This window comes from Eublepharis macularius, chromosome 1 (assembly GCF_028583425.1).
Source record: "Eublepharis macularius isolate TG4126 chromosome 1, MPM_Emac_v1.0, whole genome shotgun sequence".
NCBI classification, from domain to species: Eukaryota; Metazoa; Chordata; class Lepidosauria; order Squamata; family Eublepharidae; genus Eublepharis; species Eublepharis macularius.
This window is the reverse complement of record NC_072790.1, coordinates 108,679,267-108,706,275: the sequence shown is the minus strand read 5'-3', so window position 1 is coordinate 108,706,275 and position 27,009 is coordinate 108,679,267. Positions and strand designations below refer to the sequence as shown.

The 27,009-nt window shown below is 40.0% G+C and overlaps 1 protein-coding gene across 8 annotated transcripts in view; it reads left to right on the top strand.

The window, feature by feature from the left end:
- TRDN (triadin) overlaps window positions 1-27,009 on the top strand; it is a 334,586-nt gene that overhangs the window by 203,280 nt on the left and 104,297 nt on the right. For 7 of the 8 annotated variants that reach the window (XR_008597030.1, XM_054979172.1, XM_054979083.1 and 4 more), the window contains 6 exons: window positions 331-393; window positions 960-1,013; window positions 2,441-2,500; window positions 3,048-3,101; window positions 3,696-3,755; window positions 6,018-6,080. Coding sequence is in view for 7 of the 8 variants with exons in the window: in XM_054979172.1 (XP_054835147.1) it covers window positions 331-393; window positions 960-1,013; window positions 2,441-2,500; window positions 3,048-3,101; window positions 3,696-3,755; window positions 6,018-6,080 (354 nt within the window). In the remaining variant the exon portion in view is untranslated. The remainder of the gene's footprint in view (window positions 1-330; window positions 394-959; window positions 1,014-2,440; window positions 2,501-3,047; window positions 3,102-3,695; window positions 3,756-6,017; window positions 6,081-27,009) is intronic. The other variant, XM_054979502.1, reaches the window with a different exon arrangement.

Here is a 27,009-nt window from a genome sequence, read left to right as displayed (position 1 = left end):
ACACTTAGTTTCCCAAGTTTATTTGTTTATGCCCTAGCATAAACCAACAATTTTTGTACGTTTCTCTGTTTGTGTGTGTGTGTGTGTGTTTTGTCACCTTTTAAAAGAGCAACAATTGCTTTAATATAATATAATATAATATATATAATGATCAAGATGGGTGGCTATCTGAAGAAGTGAGTTGTAAGTGACTCACGAAAAGCTTATACCCTACCACAAATTTTGTTAGTCTTATCAGTGCTACTGGACTCTTGTTCTTTTCTACTTTAATATATAATATAATTCCTCAAGATACAAAGCTGGTTTATAATCTTTTTATTCATGTCTCAGAAGCAGAAGAGGAAAGAAAGGTAACTCATGACAAGAAAACTATTCCTGACATTAAAAAGAAAGGTAGGCTATCTGAAAATGTTTCAAAAATTTTATTCAGAGAAATTAAACAATGAATGTTTGTGGCACACAAGATTTACATAATGGATTCAGTTGCAAGTAGCCATATAATTAACACTTTAAAGAGCCTATCTGGGTGGAACTTATAGTTCTTAAAGTGTGGAACTTCTAATTCTCTCCCTGCTTTCCAAAATCTATGTAAGTGATGTCATGGAATGGTGTGGTAATTGTTGGAGGGTCACTGTAACATAAACTGCCATTCATGAATTGCCCTTCATAGGAACAGAAATCACAGGGTTCGACCAAAACCACATCCACTTGTCTTTTAAATATTTTCTGAGGCCTAGTTCATATCGAAGAATTTGTGTCTCTGATGGAGTAGATAGTAATGGCCAACCCCTTTTATATTATAATATGTGACATATGAGCTATTATTTCTGGTGTGCAAGTACATGATTTTATATCCCTCCCCACTTTTTATTTGAAGAAAAGATTTGCGTTAATCAAGTCTCTGTTCATTAAATTGGTCATTGTAACATTAGTTAATCATCTATGTTTTCATGTATTAGAGGAAAAGAAGGTAACCCATGAGAAGAAAGTTGTTCCAGAAATTAAAAAGAAAGGTAGGCTATTTGAAGAATTTTTTAGTTTTTATTGAGAGGACCTCATATGTTGAATGCTTGCTCTGGAGATAACAGCATCATATGGATTGAAATGGTTACATGATTACATTATGATATTAAATCTGATGGCAAAAAGACTGGTCCACATGGAAGCCTTTTGTGTCTAGTAGCTTCCAATTCTCTCCAAGTAACCAAACACTTGTATAAGGAATGCAATGTGATGGTGTGGTAAGAATAGGTAGTTCATATAATAAACTACTACTCATGATGGTTCCAAGGACTACTAAACTCGTGATTAGAGATGGGCACGGACAGCAATACAAACAAAAAAATCCACGAAGAGCCCAATCTGCTGTTCACGAACAAGCTGTTTATGAGGCCCCATTCTAAATGAACAGGTGGTCATTGCAAGCCTCATTTGTTGCTGTTTGTCAGGCCAGACAGTCTGGCACCTGCAATCAATTCCCTTGGCAACTTAGGGAGGGATTGTCTGAACTGTGTCTGAACTCCTGCTGTTGCCCTGGAAACCCCAATCTAAGCCCAATGTAGCTTGATAGGCAGGTCTTCCTTTCAAGTGTGGAGCTCCAAATTTGTTACAACAAGGGAGCAAAGACCAGGGGGGAGGGGGACTCCCAGCTCTGACTTTGCAGACAGTGGAGAGATAGTTGCTGTTGGCATTTTGATAGAGTGCATTGGAGCTTGAATTTTCTTTGTGTGTGGTGGGATAGGGATCTACCTCTTCAAGTTCCGGGGCTGCTGCCAGGCTCTGGGGCCAAACTATTATTTATTATTGGTACCTTTCCTCGTGCCTGCTCAGGTCAGGTTTCTGCGAGTGATGCAGTAGGGATCTTGACCAAACTTCGATGATGGCTGGAGGAGAGCTTGCTGGCTTCCATGAACATCCAACCACGAACATGTTCATGAACAGGTCATGCTTGTAAGTGTTCGTGAGTCCCTGTTTGTGGATGGCAACGAACAACAAACAACATGTTTGGGGTTTTTTTCTGTTCGTGCCCATCTCTACTCATAATCCTCTTTCACTGGAAGAGAGTGGGCATAGTGTAGAGTGGGCACTAACTACACCCAATCTCCTAATGTATGATCCAGAAGAGTTAGCCATGTCAGTCTGTAGTTGCAAAATAGTAAAGAGTCCAGTAGCATCTTTAAGACTAACCAACTTTATTGTAGCATAAGCTTTCAAGAACTACAGCTCACTTCATCATGATGCATCTGACGAAGAGAACTGTGGTTCTTGAAAGTTAATGTATGATGACACCTCTCTGTTCAGAAGGCCAAATTGTGAGAACTTGTACCCCTTTTCAAATAATGACAAGGGAATCAGATAGGGGTTCTTCCCAGTTTGCTCACTATTGTAATTCCTTAAATTGCATAGCCAGAATAATATCTTTGTATCTATGTCTCAAAAGTGGAAGAAGAAAAGAAGGTAACCCATGAGAAGAAAATTGTTCCTGAGATTAAAAAGAAAGGTAGGTTATTATGAAGATTTGCAAAAATGTTATTGGGAAAATTTAGATTATAAATGTTTCCTGTATGGACAGCTTCAAGATAGTAAAGCAACCACATGATGATTTCTTTATGATTCCTATGGATTGCTCCATAGCCATTGGTAAGTAGTGGCTTACATTCTAGAACTTTTAATTCTCCACCGCCTCATGAAAAACATGTAAGGTTCATGTAGCATAAGCTACAATCACCCTTTAGATGGAACATTCATCAAAGAACTGGATTGAATGTAGCAGTTATCTGATTTTTTTTGGCAATTGAATCTATTCACACATTTATCCAGGTGAAAGACCCTGTTCCAATGGTGAAGGAGTTGGAAGTAATGCTTCCTTCATCCCCTGTCACAATGTAATGTGTGATAGATGCCTATGTATATCAAAGGGCAAATGTGTGATTTTGTACCCAATTTTTGAAGGAAAGATTTGCATTAATTGTATCTGTTCACTAAGCCGACTACTATGTTTCCCTAAGATACAAAACCAATTAATCATCTTTGTATTCATGTATTAGAGGAAAAGAGGGCAATCCATGAGAAGAAAGTCATTCCTGAAATTAAAAAGAAAGGTAGGCTATTTGAAGGGATTATTTTCACATTTTTACTGAGAGGAACTTATATGATGAATATCTGCTCCTGAGACAGCACCATAGTGTATATTAAAATAACCAAGTAGCCACATGATGATGACTTTAAATTTGATGACAAAAGATTGGTCCACAAGAAAGCCAATGGTTTACCATGCTGTATTTTCTGTTGGAGGAACATACATAAAACTGCTATTCACAAGGGACCCAAGGTCCAGCTCACACATTTCCTAAGCCAAAAATCTAATTTAAATAGTGGAGGAACAGGTGGGCATACACAAACAAGACCATCTTGTTTAAATGTGAATGATTCCTCTGTTCCAAAGGGGGCAAATTGTGGGACTATGTTCCATTTTTTGAGGGAGCAGGATTACTTTATTTAGGCTTATGCCCAACAGGGTGTCTTGAAGATGCAAAGCCTGGCATTCTGCTTTAGATTTTTAATTATTGCTATCATGAAAACTAGTCCGTTGCTTTGCTCTCTTTTATATATCTGTCCTTTCCATTTATTCTTTTTCTGTTATAACCAATGACAAGTGGAAATAAATTTGAATATTTGTTTGTATGTCTCAACAGTGGAAGAGGGAAAAAATATTACCCTTGAAAAGAAAATTATTCCTGAAATTAAAAAAACAGGTAGGCTACTTTGAAGGGCTTTTCAAAAAATTTCCTTAAAGAAATTGTATGCTGAATACTTGCTGTGTGAACGGCTTTATGGAATAGGATTGAAAATTGCAATCATAGGACTCATTTGTCATTTGAATCTTTTCTAAACCCCAGTTCAGACATTTATCCAGCAAACAATCCAGTTTTGGTAACAGGAGAGGTAGGAGTCACAAACTTCATGGTGTAGTTTGTGACAGATGCCCATATGTACAAAAATGCATGACTTTAAATCTGATCACATATTGCTTGCTCAATAAAGAAGCCGTTTATGTATAGAGATGGGCATGAACTGAAATATGAAATTAGGTCATCACGAACCAGGCTGGTTCATGCTTTGCGAACCAGCAGTTCATCAGAGCCCGTTTCTGATGAACTACCACAAACTTTAGGGCAGTTTATTTGGTTCGTTTTTTGGTTCATCACTGCAGACAGCCTGGTGCCAATCAATCAGTTTCCTAGGCAACAGGGGTTGGGCTTTCTGCAGACCTTCTGCTGACCCAGAAATGGTCTTCTGCTGACCTGGACGTGGTGATTTGTTGGCCCGGAAGTGACGTTTTCACAAACCAAAATGAACTGGTTCGTGAACTAGGGCAGGCTTGTGAAAGTTCATGGTTCATGAAACGTGACGAACCATGAACCGCATGGTTTGGGTTTTTTTCCTGGTTCGTGCCCATCTCTATTTATGTATTGCTTTACCCAGTGAAAATTCCAGTCCTCACTAATTCCAAAAACTTTTCTAAGAGATCTTCAATTCTGTGCTGAGTAGTGGAGGGTGATATAACAAAATCTGCTATTTGCAAACTGCTTTCCATGTGGAACAGTCAATACATGGTTGGAATCAAATCAACAATCATGTTGCTGCTTCTGATTAAATGTTCCCTAAGCTTATCTCTATAGTGGAAGAAAATAAAGCAAGGATGCTGTCTTCAACTACTCCCATAATTTAACGCACTCTGGAAGGCCAAATTGTTTGATTATAACTTTCTTTGCATATATTGTGCCTTTGCTGAATCATCTATTTTAATGGGTCATCAAATTCACAAGAAGTGGAGCTAACATAAGGCAACTAGCCAAAGATATACATGGAAATAAATGGTTTGGGCCATTACCATGATTGTCCAGAACAGTAACACAAATCCAAGATACTTAGGAATTACGAACTCCCTTCCCTTGAACAATTTGTATTGTTTCAGGTAGTTCTGGTGCTTACCAGCAATGCAGCATGAGCTTGTATTTTCCTTTGATTCTACTGATATCCTGGGCAAAGACATTTCTCCTTTCCAATTGGATCTTTGCAAGGGAGGAGCACAGAGCAGACCCGGCAAATCATCTGCTGTTCAGCTTTGCTTCTTCCCGGGGGGTGGGGGGGTGGGCTTGGGGGCAAAGCCCTTTTTTCCTCTATGAGTAGCTGCTGGAGGCACCTTGTTCAGTGGCCCATAAAATTTGAACCCTTGGTCCAATTGCTTGAAATTTTGCTTGGCCAGTTTTTTTCCCTCCAAGACCTGCTTAAGGTTGGAATGTACTCATTAATTGATGCCATTTGTATTCCTTTTGAGGTGTGACTTTATCTTTGTTCTCCATTCTGGAACTCTCCCTGCTCTTCATCATAACACAAACATCTCTGTAGTACTGCTACCAGGCCAGGTCATGCATCAGTAGACTGTCAGTTTCTTTCATATTTGACTCAAAGTTCACCTTTTCTTGTTCACTTCTGCAATGCAAGATCACATCTTCGATTTTAACATAGCAAAATAGTTCCCCTTCTGGTTCAAAGAGGTCTTGGAACATCTTCAGGCAGTATTCTAATCTCTGAGTATCCTAATACTCATGTGTATCTTTTTCTTTGAAATACTGCTCATCATTTTATTGTGCCCATGAGGGTTTTCACACTTTGCCAATGTTATGCCTACTTTAATCTTAAGTGTGTTTCAATAAACACATGGAAATAGCATGCATGAACCCACCTCTGCTTGTCCTGTTTGTTTTCTACTCCCATTTTATACCTGACCTTTCCAGGGTTTAAACAAATGAGTCTGCTACTGTCATATCTAGCATGGTTCACAAAGATAGGATACATCTCTATGAGTAAGTGTATAAAACAGATAATTTTTTTATCAACCTGTACATCAGAAACAAAGATACAGTTTCCTCCCTGGGCTTGGCTGACTGTACATTGAAGTGTATGATTCATATGTCTAGCACTAAAATGATTTTATTTTAATTAATTTTTAGAAAAAAAAGAGGAAAAAAAGAAAACTCCTGAGAAGACAGCTGTCCCCGAAGTTAAAAAAGCAGGTAGGAAAGATCAATCTGTCACTCTCTTCAATGAAATCCCATTATTATATGCGTGCATTTTCAGACTTTAAAAGTTTAAACGAGGTGGGTATGCAAATTATGAGCTCATTAAATTCTGATTTTTCAACATTATTAATTCAGTGTTTTAACAGAAACAAATCTTACTTTTGCTGAAGCTTTCTCTTTTACGGCTAAAATTGCACTTTAAAAATCTGCTGTTTTCTTGTGCTTTTTGTTAATAAATATTTTAATTTTTTTTTATTCCCTACATCTAAGAAACTGGGTTATTTAGAAATTAAATCAATAAAATAAAATTTTAAAAAATTCCTTCCAAAATTCTTGGTAGTAATCAAAGAGGACCAGCTACTGACAGTTTGCCAGAACACTGAAATGTGTACTCAGTCCTTTTAGATTCATATAGCAAAGACAAAAATGTGTACTAGAAGCAGAAAAGTGGCCAAAATACCTAGTTACCATATGAATAGGGAGAAATACATGTGGATGTGTGTGTTATTTGTTGGAGAATAAGGTATTTTAAACATCATCATCAGCTTGGGTCAGCTATAGAGACTGTCCATCAACATTATAGTATTGACATTATGAACTTACAGTATGGTATCTCTATCCATTGCTTCTAATGTGCATGGGGACTGGCTTTGCATGTACATCTTTTTCTGGACTGGGGACCATATACATAAAAAATGTATTGTGGATAAAGCAGTTGTTAGACATGGGAATTCAATGCTTGGGGCTGCAGGTGTCATTCAGAATCCTCAGTGGGAATTGTACATTCAGTGCTGAGCAGCAGATATATTAATTAGTTATATAAGAAAACAAGAAAATGATTGTTGTTAATATTGTTATAACTAATATGAAGTTAACAATTAATATTAATCCATTAATATCAATCAATATTTGCATATCTTCATTATTTTGTAACTTAGTAGACAGTTTAAAGGTCATGAAAGTTGAGAGATGAGCAATTCCTGACCTAGGCTGTCCTCACCTGTCTTGGTCTGACCTGGCCTTGCAGCATTCCAGCCCTAGCTCTGGCACCAGCATCAGCTCAGGTACCAGCCTGACTTGCACAGTAAACAGAGAGAGGAGGAGAGGGTACTTAGAACTAAAAAAAACCCTGCATCCAGATTCACCAAATAGAAGACCCCTTGCACTCATGACAGCTTCACAATTCCCATTTGCACAAAGTCTTCAGTATTTACTGCAGTGGTAGGGTGCATTTTGTGTGCATTCTCATAGTATACTGAACATTACTTCCAGCATTGCAATAAATCAGCAAGTTTTTGTCAATGTAGCTGATTTTATGAACTGTAATGCTCCTGGAGGTTTTGACAAGGATGAGGTCTGTGGAATCAGGAGATTCATTTGTTTCCCTATTACAATATGTTGACATAAGGGTCATACACATTGCGTAAAAATGACATTATTAAAAATACATCTAAAATTCCAGAAAGCAAAATATTAAATTGAGAAACTGTCTTTTGTAACATTATTTAAATGTCATATATAAATATTATAGTCTAATTTATAATAGCATGACTACTAGGCGTATGTGAAAATTGATAAATCTATATAGAATAAGGCCTTTTGTGGACTAATGTAGGGAAAAAGAGCTTCAGTTGAGATAAAATAATTCAGCCTTTCCGTAGGTAGTAAGCCTATGGGTGCGATTTACAAACAAATAAAGCCAAGAGTATTTGCACAAAAGCAATAATAAGTTCAAGATTAGAAACGATTTTCCTATATTTAAGTATCATGGGGAGGAGCATTTGCCCCCCCCCCCCGCCGAAATGAAAGGCAGACACAAAGCTTGGGATTAAAATTGGGCCACTTTATTGATTACAACATAACTTGTCACTACGGCAAAGGATCTAGCTAACTAGTGGTACAGGTCAAGCACTGGGGTCACCTTGGACCTCCACTTTGACCTGTCTGGGCGAGCCCCCACTGCCCCAGGGGTGAGCCATCTGGTGAATGGCTGTACCCGGCAGCCAGGCAAATGGTTCCCTCTCCAAGTCTGCAGCACCTCGCCGTACAGCATGAGGGCCTTACTTGTACAGGGGAGCCACACAGCAGTGTGCCCTCGCCACTGGCTACCATACAGCCCACCAGCTGCTCCGGACAGACCCCAATTCCTCACCAATGAGGATGTACCAAGGGAATCACCGGCAAGCTCATTTTGCCATCCTAACCTGCCAGTGGCCGAACTATGTACAGCTCCACCAACCAATTACACAAAACACATCCCACAGTGCAAGGTAGGCAAAAAAACCCTTCTCCTTCTTCATGCCAATTGGGAAAAGAGAAAAAATTCCTACCTGGCCCTGACAAACAGCAACCGGATATGCCTGCACTGTAATAGGGAGGGTGGGTGGGCTGAGCAACCAGCGTCCTCTGCAACAGAGGGAGAGGCAGAGCAGGCTTATATGCCCTTAGCTCCTCCCTCCTCAAGCACCCGTATGCCGGGAAGAAGGGATACTGCCTTCCCTTCTTCCGCAGTGGCAAAAGTGGCCCCTGCCCTAGCCGCTGCACTTTCGGGCGTGAAGGGGCCAACTTATCTACATGCAGCGGAGCTTAGGTCTCGGCTGTAAGTTCAATTCCACTCCCCCACCCATATGTGGATTTTAATTCACCAAAGGCCCAGACTCAGGATATATAATATTTGAAAACTGTGCCTATATTTTACCCGAAATTTTAGAAATACATTACAAATACAAATGTCACAGAAAAGTTGCTTAGTCATTCTCAGCCATTCAGTGCTTATTCGAATAAAAATTAGAAAGATTGGCACTGAAAGCCCTTCTGCAATTTTACAGTATGGGTCAAAAGGGCTGGTTTGATAACATTTCTGATGTGATCCACCCTGAGTCTGATTTTCAGGAAGAGCGGAATACAAGTATAATAAACAAACAAACAAACAAATACATGGGACATTCACGGATGATTAATAGCATTTTTCAAAAGCCCTATAGAAATGTATATGCCTTCAGTATACTCTTTTCCTATTGTCTGGCCTGATTTCTGTGAGACTTAGGTCACTGGTAAGCCTTTGTCCATGCAGTGTTCCATCTGTACTAAATCCCATTTAAATGCATTTCCCATGGGCTCAGGTACACAAACATTCTGTTTTAAGAATGACAGCAATGCATAATCTGGACAAGTGCTCCAGAGGCAAACTAATGTAAGATGTGAATGGAGTAATACATTTAACACATGGAATAATACATTTAAGTATAATAATAGAGGATATATAGAATGCTTGTGCAGGTAAAGGTTTTATTTGTAGCCCACATCATGTATAAATCATTGGCATAAGGAGATAAATGTATCAATTCCCTACCTATTGCTTTCTGTTCTGCATATTATTTTATATGACTAAGATAGGCCTATAGTTGGGAAAAAAATGATCAGGATTTGGGGCTAGATCCAAAGAACTGTGAGCAGATGTACATCGCATAATCTACACCCACCTGAAGTTCTGAAAGCTGCTGCTGAACTGAAATTTGCACAGATTTTCAACACTTTTCAACAAAATCAGCCTTATATGAGAACAATCCTTCTCCCCACCCCACCCCATCCTTTCTCTCAACATCATAAAGAGCTGCTTAGAATCAAGGGCTGATACTTATTATTTAGTACAGGTGCTCACTGTGGCAGTACAAGTCTACTCAGGGTTCCTCCCCAGGGTATTAGCTGGAAATGAGATGATGGGGTTATTGCTCCATGCTAGGTCTTCCTCTTCCCTCCCCTCTTTCTTCATGCTGGGACTCAGCCAGTCATGTCCCTCATGATTAAAATACCACATATTGAAAAATATGTTGGGAAATGTCATATTGACTTACTAAGTTGCATGCATCAAACAGTTTCGGAATGGTCTCACTGGATGATTATGGAATATGGAACGATGTAAAGGTCACTATAAGGGCTACTGTCTCTGATAATAGTACAGAGGTATAAATTAGTTGTGAATCATTCCCTTGTGTTGCCACTCTAAAAGTGTATTTCATACCAGCAAATGCCACTGATTTCATTGGGCTTTATGAGGAATATTATATTGGGAGTAAAATTCCAAATGAGTAGCTGCGTTGGTCTATAGCAACAGAAGAGATAAATCTTAAGGTGTTAAGAATTCTTAACAAAAATGCCACACTGGATGTTTTTTTTTATAACCCAAATGACCATCTTAGTAGCTTGTTTCAGATATTCTAAGCAGGTAGAATGAAAGCACACGAGATTTATGGAAGAAAGGCTGAATAAAAATCTGATAGACAGACAGATGAATGGGGAAGCTGTGGTCCTGCCCCATCATATTCATCTACCCACTTAGAATGTCTGAAAAGGCTTGCTATATATCTAAATTCAAGTAATTTCTTACTTAGTTGTTCACCTCATTCAAGTGATAAGCATTTCTCTTTGCTTGTGAAACAAGAATGTTGGATTCTTGAGGATATGTCATCTCCCCAACAAAAATGCGATATGCGATAGTGTAAATAGAGTGTTGGGTGGAGGGGGAAACGAGAGGCTATTCCAGCAGAACTCAAAGTTCAGAAGTTACTTTGGCATCTTTGGAGCAATACTACCAATGAAAGTGAAAGAGGAATTGCAATAAACACATCTGAAAAATGTATGCTTAGTCAAGCATTGAAATTTGGTTATTGAATTGGTCTGCAAAAGGTTACCATAGATTGTAGCACAATATCAATGTTGCAGCTAATTGAATCTTCCAGGGGTGAATCACTTGGGACTGGAGTGATGACTGCTATGGGATGGTTTTCAGTTAACTTTCAGACTTTGAAGACTCTCAAATTTTTAGTGAGGAATACAAATTCCAAGTGCTATGCTCCCAGTGCTTATATCCCTTGAATAGATAAAATGATTGATTACTACATATGATCTTTATGTAAGTTCAGGGCTTATATTGGTTAGCTCTTAATTTCTTTAACCAAATATAAACTGAAAGAAAGCTTTCAGTAGGGGTGAGCACAGAGGGAAAAAATCATTATAATTTTGGATCTGGGCTTGTGAGGAGGAGTTTTTACTGTAATTGCTTATTTCCAGGTAGGACATTACTAGTTCAGGATTCAGATCTGTGTGGTTTTTTTGGGTTCCAGATCTGGGCAACTATTTATAAAGATAATGGCACCAAATCTGCACAGAACACAGTACTCCTACTAATCTAAAGACTCACTAATTTTTAAGCATATTGAAACTTAAATTAGATTTTACAGACCCCTGAAGTAGGTGCTTCTCTGAGCAGGTGCATGTCACAACCCCTTGTCCCACAAGAAGTCTGGGGGGGTGGGGGTTAAGAGCAAAACTCAATACTGGGAGATGAAAGCCTCACCTCCCAGGGTTACAGGAGCCACCAACAGTCCCTCTTACCTAATCCTCAGCTGAGAGAGTGATAGTACAATTATAAACAGAGTTACTTCAATCTAAGCTAATTCAATTACTTAAATTGGAGTAACTCTGTTTAGGATTGCACTGTCCAGCCCTACCAGCAGGAAGTCAGCCCTACAAAGCAGGAGTTCCACAACACCAATTACTTTGTAGCTATAGTCAAATAGGCCAAGGTACAGTATTTAGATGGAAGCCACCAAACCCAAGTAACATCACAGAAATATAATTAATACAAGTGTTTTAAAAAGGTACAAAAGATTACAGTTATACAAAGTATGCAAGACAGTGTAAAAATAACAAAATTTCATAAATACTCAAAAATATTATACAGTCCTCTGATACAGATGTTACCTTATCAAACTAGAAGCATAAAAGTCCAAGTAGTAAAAGATGATAAAAGAAAATAAAAGATTGCTTATGGTATTCTAATCCAGTACAGTGCTTAAGATTTGGTGTAAACTCTGAGTGAGAACTAGTCCCTGAATTTCTCCATTACAACACTTTTATATAATGCAGATTTTAGGATAATGATGCCATGGAAAGGGTGAATGGATGAAAACTGTGTAAGACTGGTTGATGTTATAAAGGAGGGAAACGGTCTCAAGTTTTCTGACTTAGAACTAGAAGTCTCCTCTCTTAAATGGTTTCAGTACTTTTAATTACAAAATTTTGTGTATGATATGAGAGCCTCAAATCAATCACAAATAGAATTAATATCCTTTGGGTCTTTTCGGCGTGAGGCTTTTTCATCAGTTCTGGCCCCATACTGCATTGATTTCTTTCCAGAGTTCTGCACACATGGCCAAAATACCCCATTCAAGTTTCCAAACTGCTTCCCAGACTTCCTTGCATTCAGCACAGAGAAAGGCTGCATCTGCCATAGAATCAATCTTTCTCTGGCTTTTCTGCAGCTTTCTCCCTGTATATCCCAATTTTTTCCGTCAGCGTAGTCAAACCAGAGCTTTTTTGAAGAGCTGAATGCTTTCTTCAGTATGAGGCCTAGCACCAGTCCTGCCTTTCGCCCTCCCTTTTATTCCCCTGTATCCTGATTGGTTGAATGGCAACCAATCCAGGTTTTTTCCAGTTTTTTTAAAACTGAAATAGCTACATTGCAATGTAGGTGACGTAAAGAAAAACTCTTGCAACTACTGGGTGTGTGTGTGGACACTGCAATATGGATAACATAAAAACTGCAGAGAGCCTGAATTCCACTTGATATTTTAAAAATTTCTGTACTTATTTTGTTCTTCGTTGTTGTTGTTTTAAATTTTAAACAGCAGCATTGTTGATGCTATTAAAAAAGACCCCCCCAAAAAGTCTTTGTAAGTTTCCTCAGCAAACAACTCAGGAAACTGACCTGTCCTCAGTGGATAAACTAATGAAACTGATGTGTCCTCAAAGACTGCAGCAGAAACTGGGTTGCCAGTGGTCTAAAAAATTGGGTTGCTTTATTCTGTTAATTTAAGTAATTTTGTTATTTGTCATACTTTAGTGATCAAAATCTTAACATAGAATCCTTTGAGGATTTTCAGCTGCTTGCAATCATTATCTTAGCAGCAGTAAGCATATGTCATAACTAGACATGGGCACAATCCCCCCAAAAATACCGATCAAGCTGTTCGTGGATCCACGCTGGTGACGACCCCAGATCTCCGATTCACTCCAATCAAGTCCCGTTTCCGATCTGGGATCGGAGGTTCACCCCCCCCCCCACACACACACACACTTAGAGCAGATGGGGAAAAAAGTTTTTAACCCAGAGATGAGCCGCGTCCCCTCAGGGAGGGGATGTTTTCTCACACACACACACACATGCACGCACTTAGAGCAGAGGGGGAAAAGTTTTTAACCCGGCGATGAGCCGCCTCCCCTCAGGGAGGGAACGTTTCCTCTCTCTCACATACACACATGCATGGACGCACTTAGAGCAGAGGGGGGGAAGTTTTTAACCTGGAGTTTTCTCTCTCTCACGCACACGCACTTAGAGCAGAGGGGGGAAATGTTTTTAACCCGTCCCTGCCTCTCCAAATAGAGAGAGAGAGAGAGAGACCCCATCAACAAGTTTCAGCCAGCTTTTTTAAAAAAAGCAGGGATAGAATCTTCCATTCCTCCCCACCCGATTTTAAAAGCAAGCAGCCAGTCTTCCAAAAGCATATTTTAAACAGGAAGAAAGTAAAACCAGGATCCACACAGATCCTCGTGGATCCTATGGTTTTTTAAATAGGAAAAACACAAATGAAACATCAAATCACATACCAACTTCTTGCAAAAAGCAGGCACTGGGCTGAGAAGCCAGGAGGAGGAGAGAGATATCTCTTTTCAGTTAACTCTTTCAGCACTGAACGAACTAGGGCCGATTCCAGATGGGCACAAATAAAGCGAGTGCTTTCGCTTTTCCAGCAACCTCACTCGTAAAAACCCGTAATGTCCCGTCCCTGCTTACCTCCGGTTCATGGCGCTGTGTTGCACTCCAGAAGTGGACGGTGTGAACGCTGTATTGCGGGTTTGCACACTTCTGGACGCTTCGTCGCCGTGGAGAGGCCCTCCCCTTTCCCTCCTTCCTTTGCCGGCTGGCCGGCAACAATATTCCCTTAGTTTTTTTTTTAAAACCGGGCACCATTTGCGCAGTTGCACGTTTGCGCACATCGAACTGCACAAATGCACACAAATGCACAAATGCACAAAAGTTGACGCTGCATATTTGCATACCTGCACATTTGCGCATTTGCGCAAAACACGTAAAAAATTTTTTTTTAAAAAACACTGAAATGCGAACCAATGAAGGCCGCAACGTCAACTGTGACGGGGAGGAAACAACCAATCCCGGGTACCTCAGTTGGCCGTGCGAACATCTGGAAGCGGGATGGCACAGCACGCTGCAAGACAAAGCGGATGGAGACGAAACTGAACGTGTGGCCGGTAAGCGATTATTTCCGCAGAAAAACCGCAATTTCTGGCCATCTGGAATTGGCCTAGGAGAGGAGCACAAAACAGCTTGATAGCTGCTCTCAAAGCAAGGGTTTTTTGAAAAAGTTAACACTGAGAAGAGATTTCTTCTTAACTCTTTCAATGGCACTGAATTAACTCAGGAGGAGCGCAAAACAGCTTCTGCTTCTCTCTCTCTTAACCCATTCCTCTCCCAATCGCTTTGCTTATATTTTTCTCAGGAAGCCACCTTTTCACTCACAATAAGCCTGGGTCTGCAATGCAGGAGGGTTGTGTTTGGCCATAAGAGCTGCCTCTCAGGCTTTGCAGGGATGAGATTCGAGTGCCCATGGCTACAGAAGAACACCCCTTCCCCCGCCTTCCCCTCTCTTCTCCCAAATGGCGACGAGACGGGCACGTTGCTGGCTGCTCCATGGTTGGAAGAAAGCCCTGCTGATCAAGGAAAGCTGGCCTTCAATTTGCATTTCCAGAGTGACAGAAGGAGGGGAAACAGCTCAGGCATTCCCCTGGCTCCATTTCCCCAGGGCTCCATTTCCCCAGGAATAGATGGCTGGTGCCAGAGTGTCTGCAATCCCGAACAGAAACCGATCGATCCGATCAAGACCCGAGCAAGCGCCCCACCCGACCACTGGATCGGTTGCCGTGGACGGAACCGATCAGCCCGGTCCCGATGGCGCAAACGCCATTATCGGGAACATGATCTCTTAATAGTCCTAATAACTAGCCTTAGGGACCTCAGGTAAATAGGAACCAAACATTCTATGTAATTCACTTAATATTCTTTTACAAAATATTTTTACTGCAGTGCAGCTCCACCGCATATGTTTGACACCAGCTATATGGGAGCCATGTTTCTAGCATACATACTGCCTGGTTCCATAGATTCGATTTAACCTAGGAGGAGTCAGATGCCATTGATATATGACCTTCTAATAATTATTACATACTATTGCGTACTATTCCTTGCCACTCTCTGTTAAATCAAATGTAATCCAAGACAGAACTGTGATTTAAGATTTTATGAATTGTTGAACCAAAGATTTGAAAAGCTAGGAAAGGGACTAGGAAAGGCCAGTTTATCTTTACTGATTCCTAAAACAGTGGTCAAATAACAGCCTATCAGGACAGCACCAGCCAGCTAGCAGTATTAAAAAAAACCCTCTGCATTCATTTCAATGACTGACTAACAATGACTGACAATAAACACCTTTTTAGCTTTCTGCTAAAAACTTTGAATTTGCTGTGATCTGTTTGTTTCCTTTCATAAAGTGATGAAGGCTTCCTCTGCAGAATCCCCCCCTCCCTGTTCCTTCTCATCCCACAGGTATACTATTATTCCTATGAGGGACTTTTCCAAGGTGAAGTGGCTGTTTTTCAACCAAATTACATTGGAATTACAGCAGAGGTTGTGCTTCATGTCTCCCAAAGAACCTTCAAGGGGTTCAGTTCTACAGGTCCTTGAACAAGGTGCCCCCAGCCATCTTGCTTGCAATGGAAAAAAGGGCTATGCCCCCACAAAAGAAGGAGTGAAGGAGATCTGCAGCTCTCTGCAGCTTGTGTTCAAAGGTGTTTGGCTGGGAGTGCTCTGTACCTTTGAAATTTTTTAAAAAACCAATCATTTATCGATCATGAGCTTGCAACCATTTTCCAAGTCGATGAGATTGTAATCTCGCCATACCTTTCTTTTGTCACCATAAAAAAAAATTAAGTATTGGATAATTTGCTCTTAGCCTGTGAGCCTATTGTAGGCATAAAATATTGAGTGACATCCAAGTGCCATCCTAGAAGCTAAAATGACAAAACTGAGGCTATCATACTTTGGTCACATCATGAGAAGACAAGATTTTCTGTAAAAGTCAATAATGCTAGGAAAAGTGGAAGGCAGTAGGGAAAGAGGAAGATCTAAAACGAGATGGTTTGACTCAATAAAAGAAGCCGCATCCTCCAGGTTGCAGGATCTGAGCAAGTCTGTTAGAGATAGAAAGTTTTGGAGGTCTTTCATTCATAGGGTTGCCATAGGTTGGAGGCAACTTGTTGGCACATAACACAGAAAGTATTGAGTGGTGCCAGTCAACAATAAAAAAGACATATATTTAAACTATGAATCAAATTACAAATGTCTGCAACTATAAGCCTTTTTTTTTAAAGGATAAAATTCTACAATTTATGAAACCAGTAAAAACATGTATCTGCTGAATTGGACTGTATTGTCTGTTTTGGCACACTTGCTTAGGGGATGAATCATATGCTATTAGTAACAGGTTGTGAAAGGGAACACATTAATAGTTTTACTCTGTATACTGTTCATTAAATGGAATCTTTAAAAAAACCATTCCCCTTACATAACATGCCATCCGTGCTCCAGAATACAGATTTGGAAAGGATGTGAAGCCCTGCCTTGGTTGACACCTCCTTGTTGCTGCTGGCCACTGCATATGTGGCCCTGATGCCCCAGTGGAGAAGTGTCAGGCCTCAGAAAGAGAATGGGAGGTGGGTTTTAGAGTCACCATTGTTTCCCTCTTGGCTTTCTTGGGTAAGCTCTGGCCCCTGGGCACCCTGGCCAGATACTATTCTCTTCTCACCAGCCTTTATTCCCTCACCAGTCCCAACCTCCTTCCACTAGGTTCTCCTTCAGCAAATGGGCTACAGCTCTTGCTACCCAAAGCAGTTGCACCTGGCTAAGCCTCTGGACAGCTCTAAGCTATGCCCCCTTTGGGCTCTCTGTGGCCTCCAGCCATCTCCCTGCCCCACTGGCCCTTTGACTCCACCCCTACCTTGCCCAGCCAGAGACTGCTAGATGGGTGGATCCCCATGCTGTCACTGCCCTTTCCCAGGATATCAGTTGGCCAGGTGATCAGGGCCTCCCATTACCATCACCTTTGCTTCGCAGGCTGCCTGGGCTGTAGGCTGCTGTGCTGCCCTGACAGTAGGGCTGCTGCTGCTGAGCAGCCATATGACACTGCGCTGGACAGAGCTGCTGCTTGGTTAGGCCCACTCATTACATCAGAGCCCTGCCCTGGTCCCAGAAATTGGCCATCACCATCTCTACCGCTGGACTTCCCTCAAGCAGCCTCCTCATTGGGTGAGTGGGGATCATTATCAAGGCTGTGAGTAGAGTTCTTGGGCCCTAACCAAACAGGGGAGGGAGTGCTTGCTCTGGCCCAGTCTTTGAGTCTGGCTTGGGTGCTGGACAAAAGTACACTTTCCAACTATCTAGATAAAGTAAAATATTACAAATTAAAGAAATAAACTAAAATTCCAAATTATTGTTAACTATGAAGGTTCATGCCAATTCAACCAAACGAGGGGATTTGCTATTAGCTTACATAATCACAAGCTGCTTGACTATAATAAAGAACAGGCCCAAACAATTACTGTTTTATATTTAATAGTCCATCTTTCTCACTGAGACTCAAGGTGGTTTACTTAGCATAATACGAACATTTGCTGGGACATTCAATAAACAATACATTAGGGTAAGGATAGAAAGTAAGAGCTGTATGTATCATGCTTTGGTTGTTAGTTTAAGGAATGTATTTCTTCCTAAGATCAGAGAATTAAATGTATCAGGAAAGGGTCAGTATGTGCTACCACACGGAAAATATTACAAGAATAACATGGAACCTGGGGTAATGAGATTTCCTAGAATGGTAACACATCTGTCATTCTTAGGTATTATGAAACCGCTCTCCCTAAAAAATTTTTTATTGTTTTTTGTGTTCAGATGTTTACTGTCAGCAGTGCTGCAGGCATCTTGTTTTTTGTTGATTCTACTGATTTCCTAGGCAACAGTATTTCTTCCTTCCTATCTGCAAGACCACCTCTCCACCTATGTCTTGTCATGACAACTTCACTCATCTAAGCAGGGCCTTCTGCAGGTGCCACCCTGCAAATGGGCAGGATCAACAACTGTCTGTACATACGCCTTCTCTCCATTGGCCTCTACCTTGTACAATGGCTTGCCTAAACAGTTCAGTAAAGCTCCCATACTTCTGGCACTCCAAAAATTATGTAAAACAAGAGGGCACTTTTTAAAATGGAAATAGGACTACATCGTAACAGATTGCTTCAGGAAAATGCATTGTGTTTCTGCTTATGTAAAACTATGTTCTGCATTGTTTAATAGGTTTAATACTTCTGCTTTGTTCAGATAACAGCCAGTTTGGTGTAGTGGTTAAGAGCGTGGGACTCTAATCTGGAGAGCCGGGTTTGATTCCCCACTCCTCCACTTGAAGCCAGCTGGATGACCTTGAGCTAGTCACAGTTCTCTGGAGCTCTCTCAGCCCCACCCACCTCACAGAGTGTTTTGTTGTGGGGATGATAATGGCATACTTTGTAAACTGCTCTGAGTGGGCATTATGTTGTTCTGAAGGGCAGTATAGAAATCAAATATTATTATTATTTGTTTCAAATGTCTGCTGTCCTAGTCCTATCACATGGTTTATTAGATGTATCATCATATTGACTGCATTGATTTACATTTTGAAGTCTGACTTGAGCCTTGATAAAGACAGGCCATAAATAACATAAAATAAATAAAACCTACCCTCTTCTCCTGATGTGGGTGAGCTTGCTTTTACTGATGAGGATCTCATATTAGGATGCATTCCCGCCCCCTCAGTCCCTGCAATGTACATACCATTTCTCTATACATGCCACAGTTTTGATAACAAGCATTTTGCTTATTCACAAATAATTGTCAAGATTTTCTTCTGCTGTACAGAAGAGTTCTTTTCTGTTGGCAAGCTGCATTTTGCTGTCATCTTGTTATACTTGATGATATCCATGAGAGAATCTTAATTCCCTTTGGGTATGATTAGCCATACTTAGCAAATACAATTCTTTTCCATATTGTACATATTTTAGAGTATGTGACATGTCCTTTTTTAGAGATGTGGAAAGACAGGAAACTCTAACCTCTATCTTGTCAGTTTGCATTTCTGTATCTTTTAATCTCTGAGAAATTAATTTTTTAGACAAATATCCAATACCAGGATTGTGATTATAGCTTCCTGTCATATTTGTTATCTTACCTTTTAATTCAACCAAAAGATGGAACGGGACCCATGTACATATTCCTTGACAGTGCTCATGGTCAGTTTCCTACTATGTAGTCAGCAGTTGCAGTTAATGACAATGTGGCACAAGGTGAAAACAGGGTTTCTGGCCCAAGAAGAACAAAGAGACCTGAAGGGGAGAATTGTAGCTTAATGGCAGAGCTGTGTGTTGCATACATGAGATACTAATTCATTTCCAGCATTTTCAGTTATGAACCTTGAGTATCAGGTCTGGAGGAAGTCTTTATGTGGCACTATGATATTTACAAATGAAATGCCACTATGTTATTACTAGTAACACTCTCAGATTCAAACCAACATGAAATTTATTTCATGTTTAGATTAGATTATCAATTTAGATTATTGACTCTTGTTTGAGACATCCTGTAATCTGAAAATCACTTTTCTTTACTTATATCTTTAAATTAAATCTGTGCTATCATATGCCTGTGTTAGTTAGCTCTATGAACTAATATAATCTCAAAAATGCAATTTAAGCCTCAATGAAGAAATCTTCTGTAAATCACTCACTGTTAGCTGTAATGTCAAATAATGCTAGAGAGCAATCTTTCCACCGTATAGCATTGCAAGTTTACTTTAAGAGGAAATTCAGTTCTTGAAAAGGGCATGATTCATATCACTCGAGGCCCAGTAGGTCCATGGCCCCAGTTCTTCTTTAGCTGTACATGGATAAGATGCTAATGCTTCTTTAGTTTTACAGAAATGTGGATATATATCGTGGATACAATGTGTATTCAATGTGTATCCCATTGAAAGCAGTATGGTGCATAAGGAATGTGTCATTTAGAAGCACTTTTGAAAGCACATTTTATTATGTTCCCAGTCCAAGAATTGATTCATGCTTATGAGTAATTACATATACAGATTTCCTTAGCTGAAACAGAGGGTACAAGACCAATCCTAAGCAGCAATACTGAGAAGAAAGTCCCATTTTATTCAATTGAGTTTGCTCCCAGGAAAGGGTTTTTGTGACTGCAGCCTATGTCTGCCTGTCTGGTAGTTCTCATTAGGGGTGTGCTCTGAGAATTTTTTAAAAAATTGATTTTGGAGCCAGGATTCAGGGAGTACACATTTATCATTTATTTTTGATTTTCAAGTAGGACAGTACTGGTCCAGGATTCAAATCTGTAGTTTTTTTCTGGGTTCTAGAATTTCAGGAGCATTCATTTCAGTGGAAGAAAAAAATCGAGAATAAGTTGAAGCTGTTTTCAAAGATAATAGCACCAAAGTTGCTCAGAACACAATCCTGCTGTTTACCTAAAGATCTTCTAAGTTTCAAGCAGATTGGACAAAGGGATTCCATTTTACATACCACCAAAATAAATACTGCTCAGTGCACTTCTTTCCACTGTTTCTTATGGGTGGGGGGAAGCAGTAGCCTGGGAGGAGAGTGCTGGCCACCCGTGTTTCAAAAAATTCCTAGATTCATTCAGTTTCTTTATATTTCCATTGAAAACTCTGCATTTGTCATCCTTTCTTGGTATGGCTTATCTCCTTCCACAGAGTAAGGAAGATTTCCTTTGCATCCTATTGCAACAAACTGAAAATATGTTCAATTCTTCAAAAAAAAAAACACAGCACCTGTGTGAGTGATTGCATGTGATGAATCAATCCTCCAGTTGCTGTAAAACATGCTGGATGTCCATTCTAGGGGTTAATAGTATTTGAGGAGTTCCTGGTGGGTTAGGGTTTCTCACTCTTCTGAAAATGGCATCCAAACAACAGCTGCAGGACTTAAAATTGGCTCTTTGGAGCTTGTCTCCAATGGTGATTGGCTGGGAGTGCTCACCTGATCCCTTCCAAAGATCCAGTTGGAAGGAAGAAATGATATTGCCTGGGGAATCAGGAGAATCAGAAAAGCAAGATGTCTGCTGCTGCTGATAACGGTAAACACCTGACTGTGCAAAACAATGTGGATTTTTTTCAGGGGGCACTTTTTGTAATGCATAACTATCCTAGATTTGAATTTACCAGAGATTACAGTAATGGCTGTGATTTTTATGTTTTAATTTGGGAATTTCAGGATGCACACCTATTTTCCATCAATACACAATATGACACTAACAGCTATGACACAAAATAGACTTACAGCACAATCCTAAGTAGAGTTACTCTAGTCTAAGCTCATTGATTTCAATGTATTTAGCCTGGAATAACTCTGTTTAGGATTGCACCATTAGTTCTCTAAGGTCATCTAAAGGAACTATATATTTCTGTTAAGCTTATCATGTCTTAACCTTTGGCCTTTAGCACACATTGGTAAATCAAAGTGTTAGAATGTTGTTTTATGCTTCTCTTTTATGAATGAGTGTGAGGCAGTCTTAAATAAACTTTTCTTATGTTTAACAGTTTTTTTTAAAAAAAATCCCTGAGTTACTAAAAATATTTTGTCCTCTAAAAAACTTTCTACCACACAAATGAACACATATTCTTTCATACAATATAGAAGAGAGTTAAGTGAAAACTGGAATGGTATGATAGGCAAGATGTCAGTCCAATTTCTAACTGTTTATGGTCCTGCAGGTTGAGAGGAAGATCTCAGCTGTTAGTGGTGGTCCTGAAGGTATGAAAATTAACAGGGTTACAGTTGGTAGGTATGAAAATTAGCTGGGCTGTATTTTATCATAACTTCAATGTGTAAGCTGCCTTGAACAAATCATAAGCAGGCGCAAAGATTTTTGAAGAAGCGGCATTTAAATATTTCAAATAAAGAAAGAATAAATAAGTCCACCACTGCGCATTTCTGAAACTGACAAATGGCTTCACCCAAATCTGTCTTAGGACCTTTGTAATAAGACGACTTAGTTTCCTCTCTAGAGGTGGGTTCTCTTTGTGTTTTATTATGGGGGGGGGGTCAGAAATGGACAAATTCACAGATCATTCTTTTATTTTTAAATGATACATTCAAAGCAATCTGCAATTTTTGCTTTTCTTACTTATCATAGTGCAACCAGTAATGATGAAACCATTAAAATAGCTGCTTGCTGAAACAGGTATCTCCTTCAGTTCAGCGGCTGCACCAAAGAAAGAACAAAAGCAGTTTAATATCAATCCTTCTTTCATGAGGAAATGCTGTTGTTTTGTAAAGCTTTTAACCTTAATGTTTCCCTTGCTAGGAATTCTCTTTAATGTGGATTGTTACTATTATTAAAGCAAAGAGTAGCACTAAAGAAGCCCTGTAAGGTGGGAGCAGTGATGAAAATTTTTAATTCCCAAAGTGCAAAGACAATGATATGTTCACTGGTAGAGGTAGCCAGGTAAAAAAATGAACACCATAAAAAATAAAACGGAGGGACAGAGAAAGAGCTAGTAGGGAAGTAAAGAAGAAAACTCTGCTACATAAGTGAAGGGAGTGAGATGAATTGAGAATCGAAGTTGTGTTAGGGTCAAGCTAGACATGCAGGTTTTTAAAGAGTCAGGTCTGGGTTCCATGTGGAATATTCTGTGCAAGTGGAGCAGAAAAATGAAAAAAAAAAACCCTCCCTCCCATGATATTTTAACACAAGGAAATGGCTTGAGGGGCAAGAGAGAAACGCCTCCTCCCCCTATGAAGGCATCCTAAGGCAATTTGGGCTCTCCTTTATTTTTAAATAGTCGTTCCCCAAAGCTGCTGTTTGGCTGCAGGGAACTTGAATTGGGTCTGGGGAACCCATACCCAACTCTTTAAAAATCTGCACATCTAGCTTGACTCTTACAGAGTAGCTTTTTATGGTACAGCAAAGAAAATGGGAAGAGATAAACATGGAACTTATTCAGAAGGAGAATTTTTTTCCAAATACAAAGATGCAGGGAGGGATACTGTTGTCTTGTTTTCCTTCTACTATGTCTCATCCCAAATTCTCCATGTGCACATAGCTACTATGAGTTTTTAAATTTTATACATAGCTATGTTTGGAAAATATTAGCCAGATCTGATAGGCAACTAGGACTAAGAAAGAACAGAAATTGGTTATCAAATCCTCTCCACAATTCATTTTGTTCACTGTTTTGCAGACTTAATATAAAAAAATTATTGTAATTACTAAATAAAATTTGAGATTTCTGCCAAGACGTAGCTAGAGCTCTTTCATCCACTGTCATAGATCCAGAGGAGTTAGCTGTCTTAGTCTGTAGTAGCAAAATAGTAAAGAGTCCAGTAGAACCTTAAGACTAACCAAAGTTATTGTAGCATAAGCTTTCGAGAACCACAGCTCTCACTTGCATCTGACAAAGAGAGCTATGGCTCCCGAAAGCTTATGTTACAATAAAGTGGTTAGTCTTAAAAGTGCTTGTAATGATTTCAAGTAAATGTGTGCATGTGTCTTTAAATGCTTGGTTTGAGCTAGGTGAAGAGTGGGGGTGAGAGAGGGAAGAGTAAGTGATATGATTGGTTGATGACTGAGAGTGTGGGCGGAGTGAATGCAGTTTGAGACTGACAGTAGGGAGAGAAAAGTTTCAGTCAGAAGAAAGCAGGCTAGCTGTGTGCTGCCTGAATACATTGAAGTGTTTTATGAGAGAAATATAACCTGTGTGGAACCTGAACTGAGCATGTTTGTGAAAGGACACTCAGTCAGGGAAAGAGAGGCCAGCTGTGTGCTGCCTGAGCAGGTTTAATATTTCTGTGAATGAGAGTCAGAGAGGCTGGCTGTGTGCTGCCTGAGGAGTTTTAAGCTTTTCTGTGAGACAAATATTGAGTTAGAGAAAGAGGCTAACTGTGTGCGAAGCCTTAGAAGAGATCTGTGTGAATGAGAGTAAATGAAGTAACTTTAAGAACTGAGAACTACATTTATGAAACCGATGCGCTTCTTGACTAAATAAAAGTTTATTTATGTTTTGTTATATCCCAGTGTAGCTGTCATTGCTATATCCCATTCCTGTCCTCAGGGCCACATAGAACCACGAAGGAACCTGACGCTTAGGAACGTTACCAAAGGGAAAACCTAAATAAAAAATATTGGAATATAATATTCCTTGTGGCAGCAAACTACCCAGAGGGTGTCAAGGGAAAGATTAAAGGCAAAATCTACCCTAGTGAAAGTAAAGGTCATAACAGTGCTACTGGACACTTTTACTATTTTGCTACTATTGTACACTGTGTGTCACTGAACCAATCCTTGTAAATAGGATAGTTGTTAGCAGTGATATTTATTCTTTCCTAGTTTTTCTCTCTTCTTTCTCATTTGTTGCTGAGTAAACTAATATTGAATGTTTTACTCTTCAACACAAAATGAACCAGAGGGTTGTTAATTAGCTTTTTGAAATGTATGCATAGATAAAAAAATTAATCCTCTGACCTTCAATAATGCAAAAACATAATGCTAATTGGCCCTGCAAAAAACCCAGATAATTCTATTGTTGACTTAGAAGTCTCACTTAAACAAACATATCTCCTAGTAATATCTGGCACAATCCTGTTTGAAACTGTTCATAAACTAATCTTCTACTGTTCCAAATGGCATCATAGCTGTATGACCTTGTCCAGAGGACAGCTTCCTTCATGGTTAATTTCATGCTGTAGTGGAAGACTGTTGAGCAGGGGAAGAACACCACAAGAAAGCATAGCATAGGGTTTTGTGGAAAGTTACTGCTGTGCAGGGCTTTTTTTCTGGGAAAAGAGGTCGTGGAACTCACTGGGTACCATATGTGCGCGTGTAAAGCGCTTGTGTGTGGGCCGTGACTGCCCCAGGAGTGCTCCTGCACTCCATGGGGGGCCCAATTCAGGCCCAAATTTGTCTGGAACATGCCTCTGCCACATGAATGAGCACTACCTTGCCCGGCAGTGGCCTAATCCTGGCTTTTGGGCCCAAATTGGACCAAATCGGGCCCGAAATGGCCTGGATCAGGTCCAAATTGGTTTGGAATGGGCCACTGCCACATGGGAGAGCACTTCCCCACCTGGCAGCGGCTTGATCCTGGCCATCTTGGGCCCACGGGGGTGCCCTGATAGGCCCAGCTTGGGGTGAAGCCTTCCCCGAATGAGCGGAGGGGGGAGGTGCCCAGCATAGGCCAGCATGCCATTCCCCCCACCCTCCTGCCATGTGTGTTTTCCCCGCAGGCTTACCAGGATCCAAAAGCATCCTGCAATCCCCTTGGCCATTTCCTCCTGGGGAACTGATCTCTTTCTGGAGATCAGGGGGTGGGGCCACCAGTCACATAGGTATTTTAAAGAGATGCCAGAAAAGCATCTGCTGCTGTGGATGTAGGTATGAACACCTACTAGCTCACCAGCTGTGAACAGGGAGCTAATTTTTATGCAGGTAGTAAAACCGTGTTGTATGTAGTTCCACGTCATGTAATATCTTAAGCCAATCTACTTGTGTTTGGTTTCAGCATTATTTTTCAGCTGTGTATCAGATCTCTGCTTGTTTTTAAATTTTTGCAATCCTACTCTATTGTATTGTTTATTGAATGCCCCAGCCGTTGAGTGTATTGTCCTACATTGTGTAATCCGACTTAAATCTCAGTGAGAAAAGTAGATTATAAACAAATGAATAGATAACAATGGTGTTTTCAACATTCATTTAATATTTGATTATAGTTTTCATTGAATAGGGATTTTTAAAAAAAAAAATAGGGATTAAAAAAAATTAGTCATGCAATCCTCTACCTCCTCTAAAGAGATAGAATCCAGGAAGGGTTTTACTACATGCTGAGTTGTACATTTCGCCCAAGTCTAACTGTTCCCCAGTGAAGCACCAAACTGTCACCTAGTGAGTAACAAATCTATCTGGAGCAGCCTGTGTTACTACTGCTGTGTTGCAGAGGGGAAAATGCTTCATTGACAAAGCTAGCTTTGCTTTCTCTGCTCCCTTTTTGCATGGCATGACAGCAGGCATATTGTCATCAATACTGTGATGTTTAAATGCCAATCTCTGCAGCTTTCAAAAGGGCACAGATACATGGGAAATGAGGAGAAAAGGCCAAGCTATTCTCCCACAAACTGGCCTTTGTTACTCAGCTTTATAGACACATTTTTTAAAAAAGGAAGACCTTGTGACAATTTTAAAACTTTCTGATGGTTTGAGTGAGAATTTTTAAGCCCTTCTCAACAGCCTCATCTGTGTGGTTTTCCCATGCCTGCATTTGCCTCCTGTAACATTTCTTATGAGCTTTGAATTTTGTTCACAAAAGCAAGTTTGGTGACCCCTTGTGGCTAAGCAACTATTGTTTTCTTTCTGCTTTTCTATATTTCTGGTTATTGCTTTCCCCTTATTAACTATCGCTCCATTCCATGCAAGCACTTTTATAGGAACGGGAGATCAGGGAGTTCCTCTGATCATGTCTTCTCAATGACCAACACAGAAAAGAAGAAAAAGAGCTAGATGTGGGCTTCACAATAATTTCAAAGTAACAATTATAGGTATAGGTAGCATAATTTTATTTTGACTATTCAGGTTCTCCAGTGCATGGCAATTCTGAGTTTCTGCTCATGGACTGTAAGGTGAGTCATCATAACTGGCCCCAAGCACTATTCACATTTCAAGTCTCCTCCCACCTCTTCCTCATCA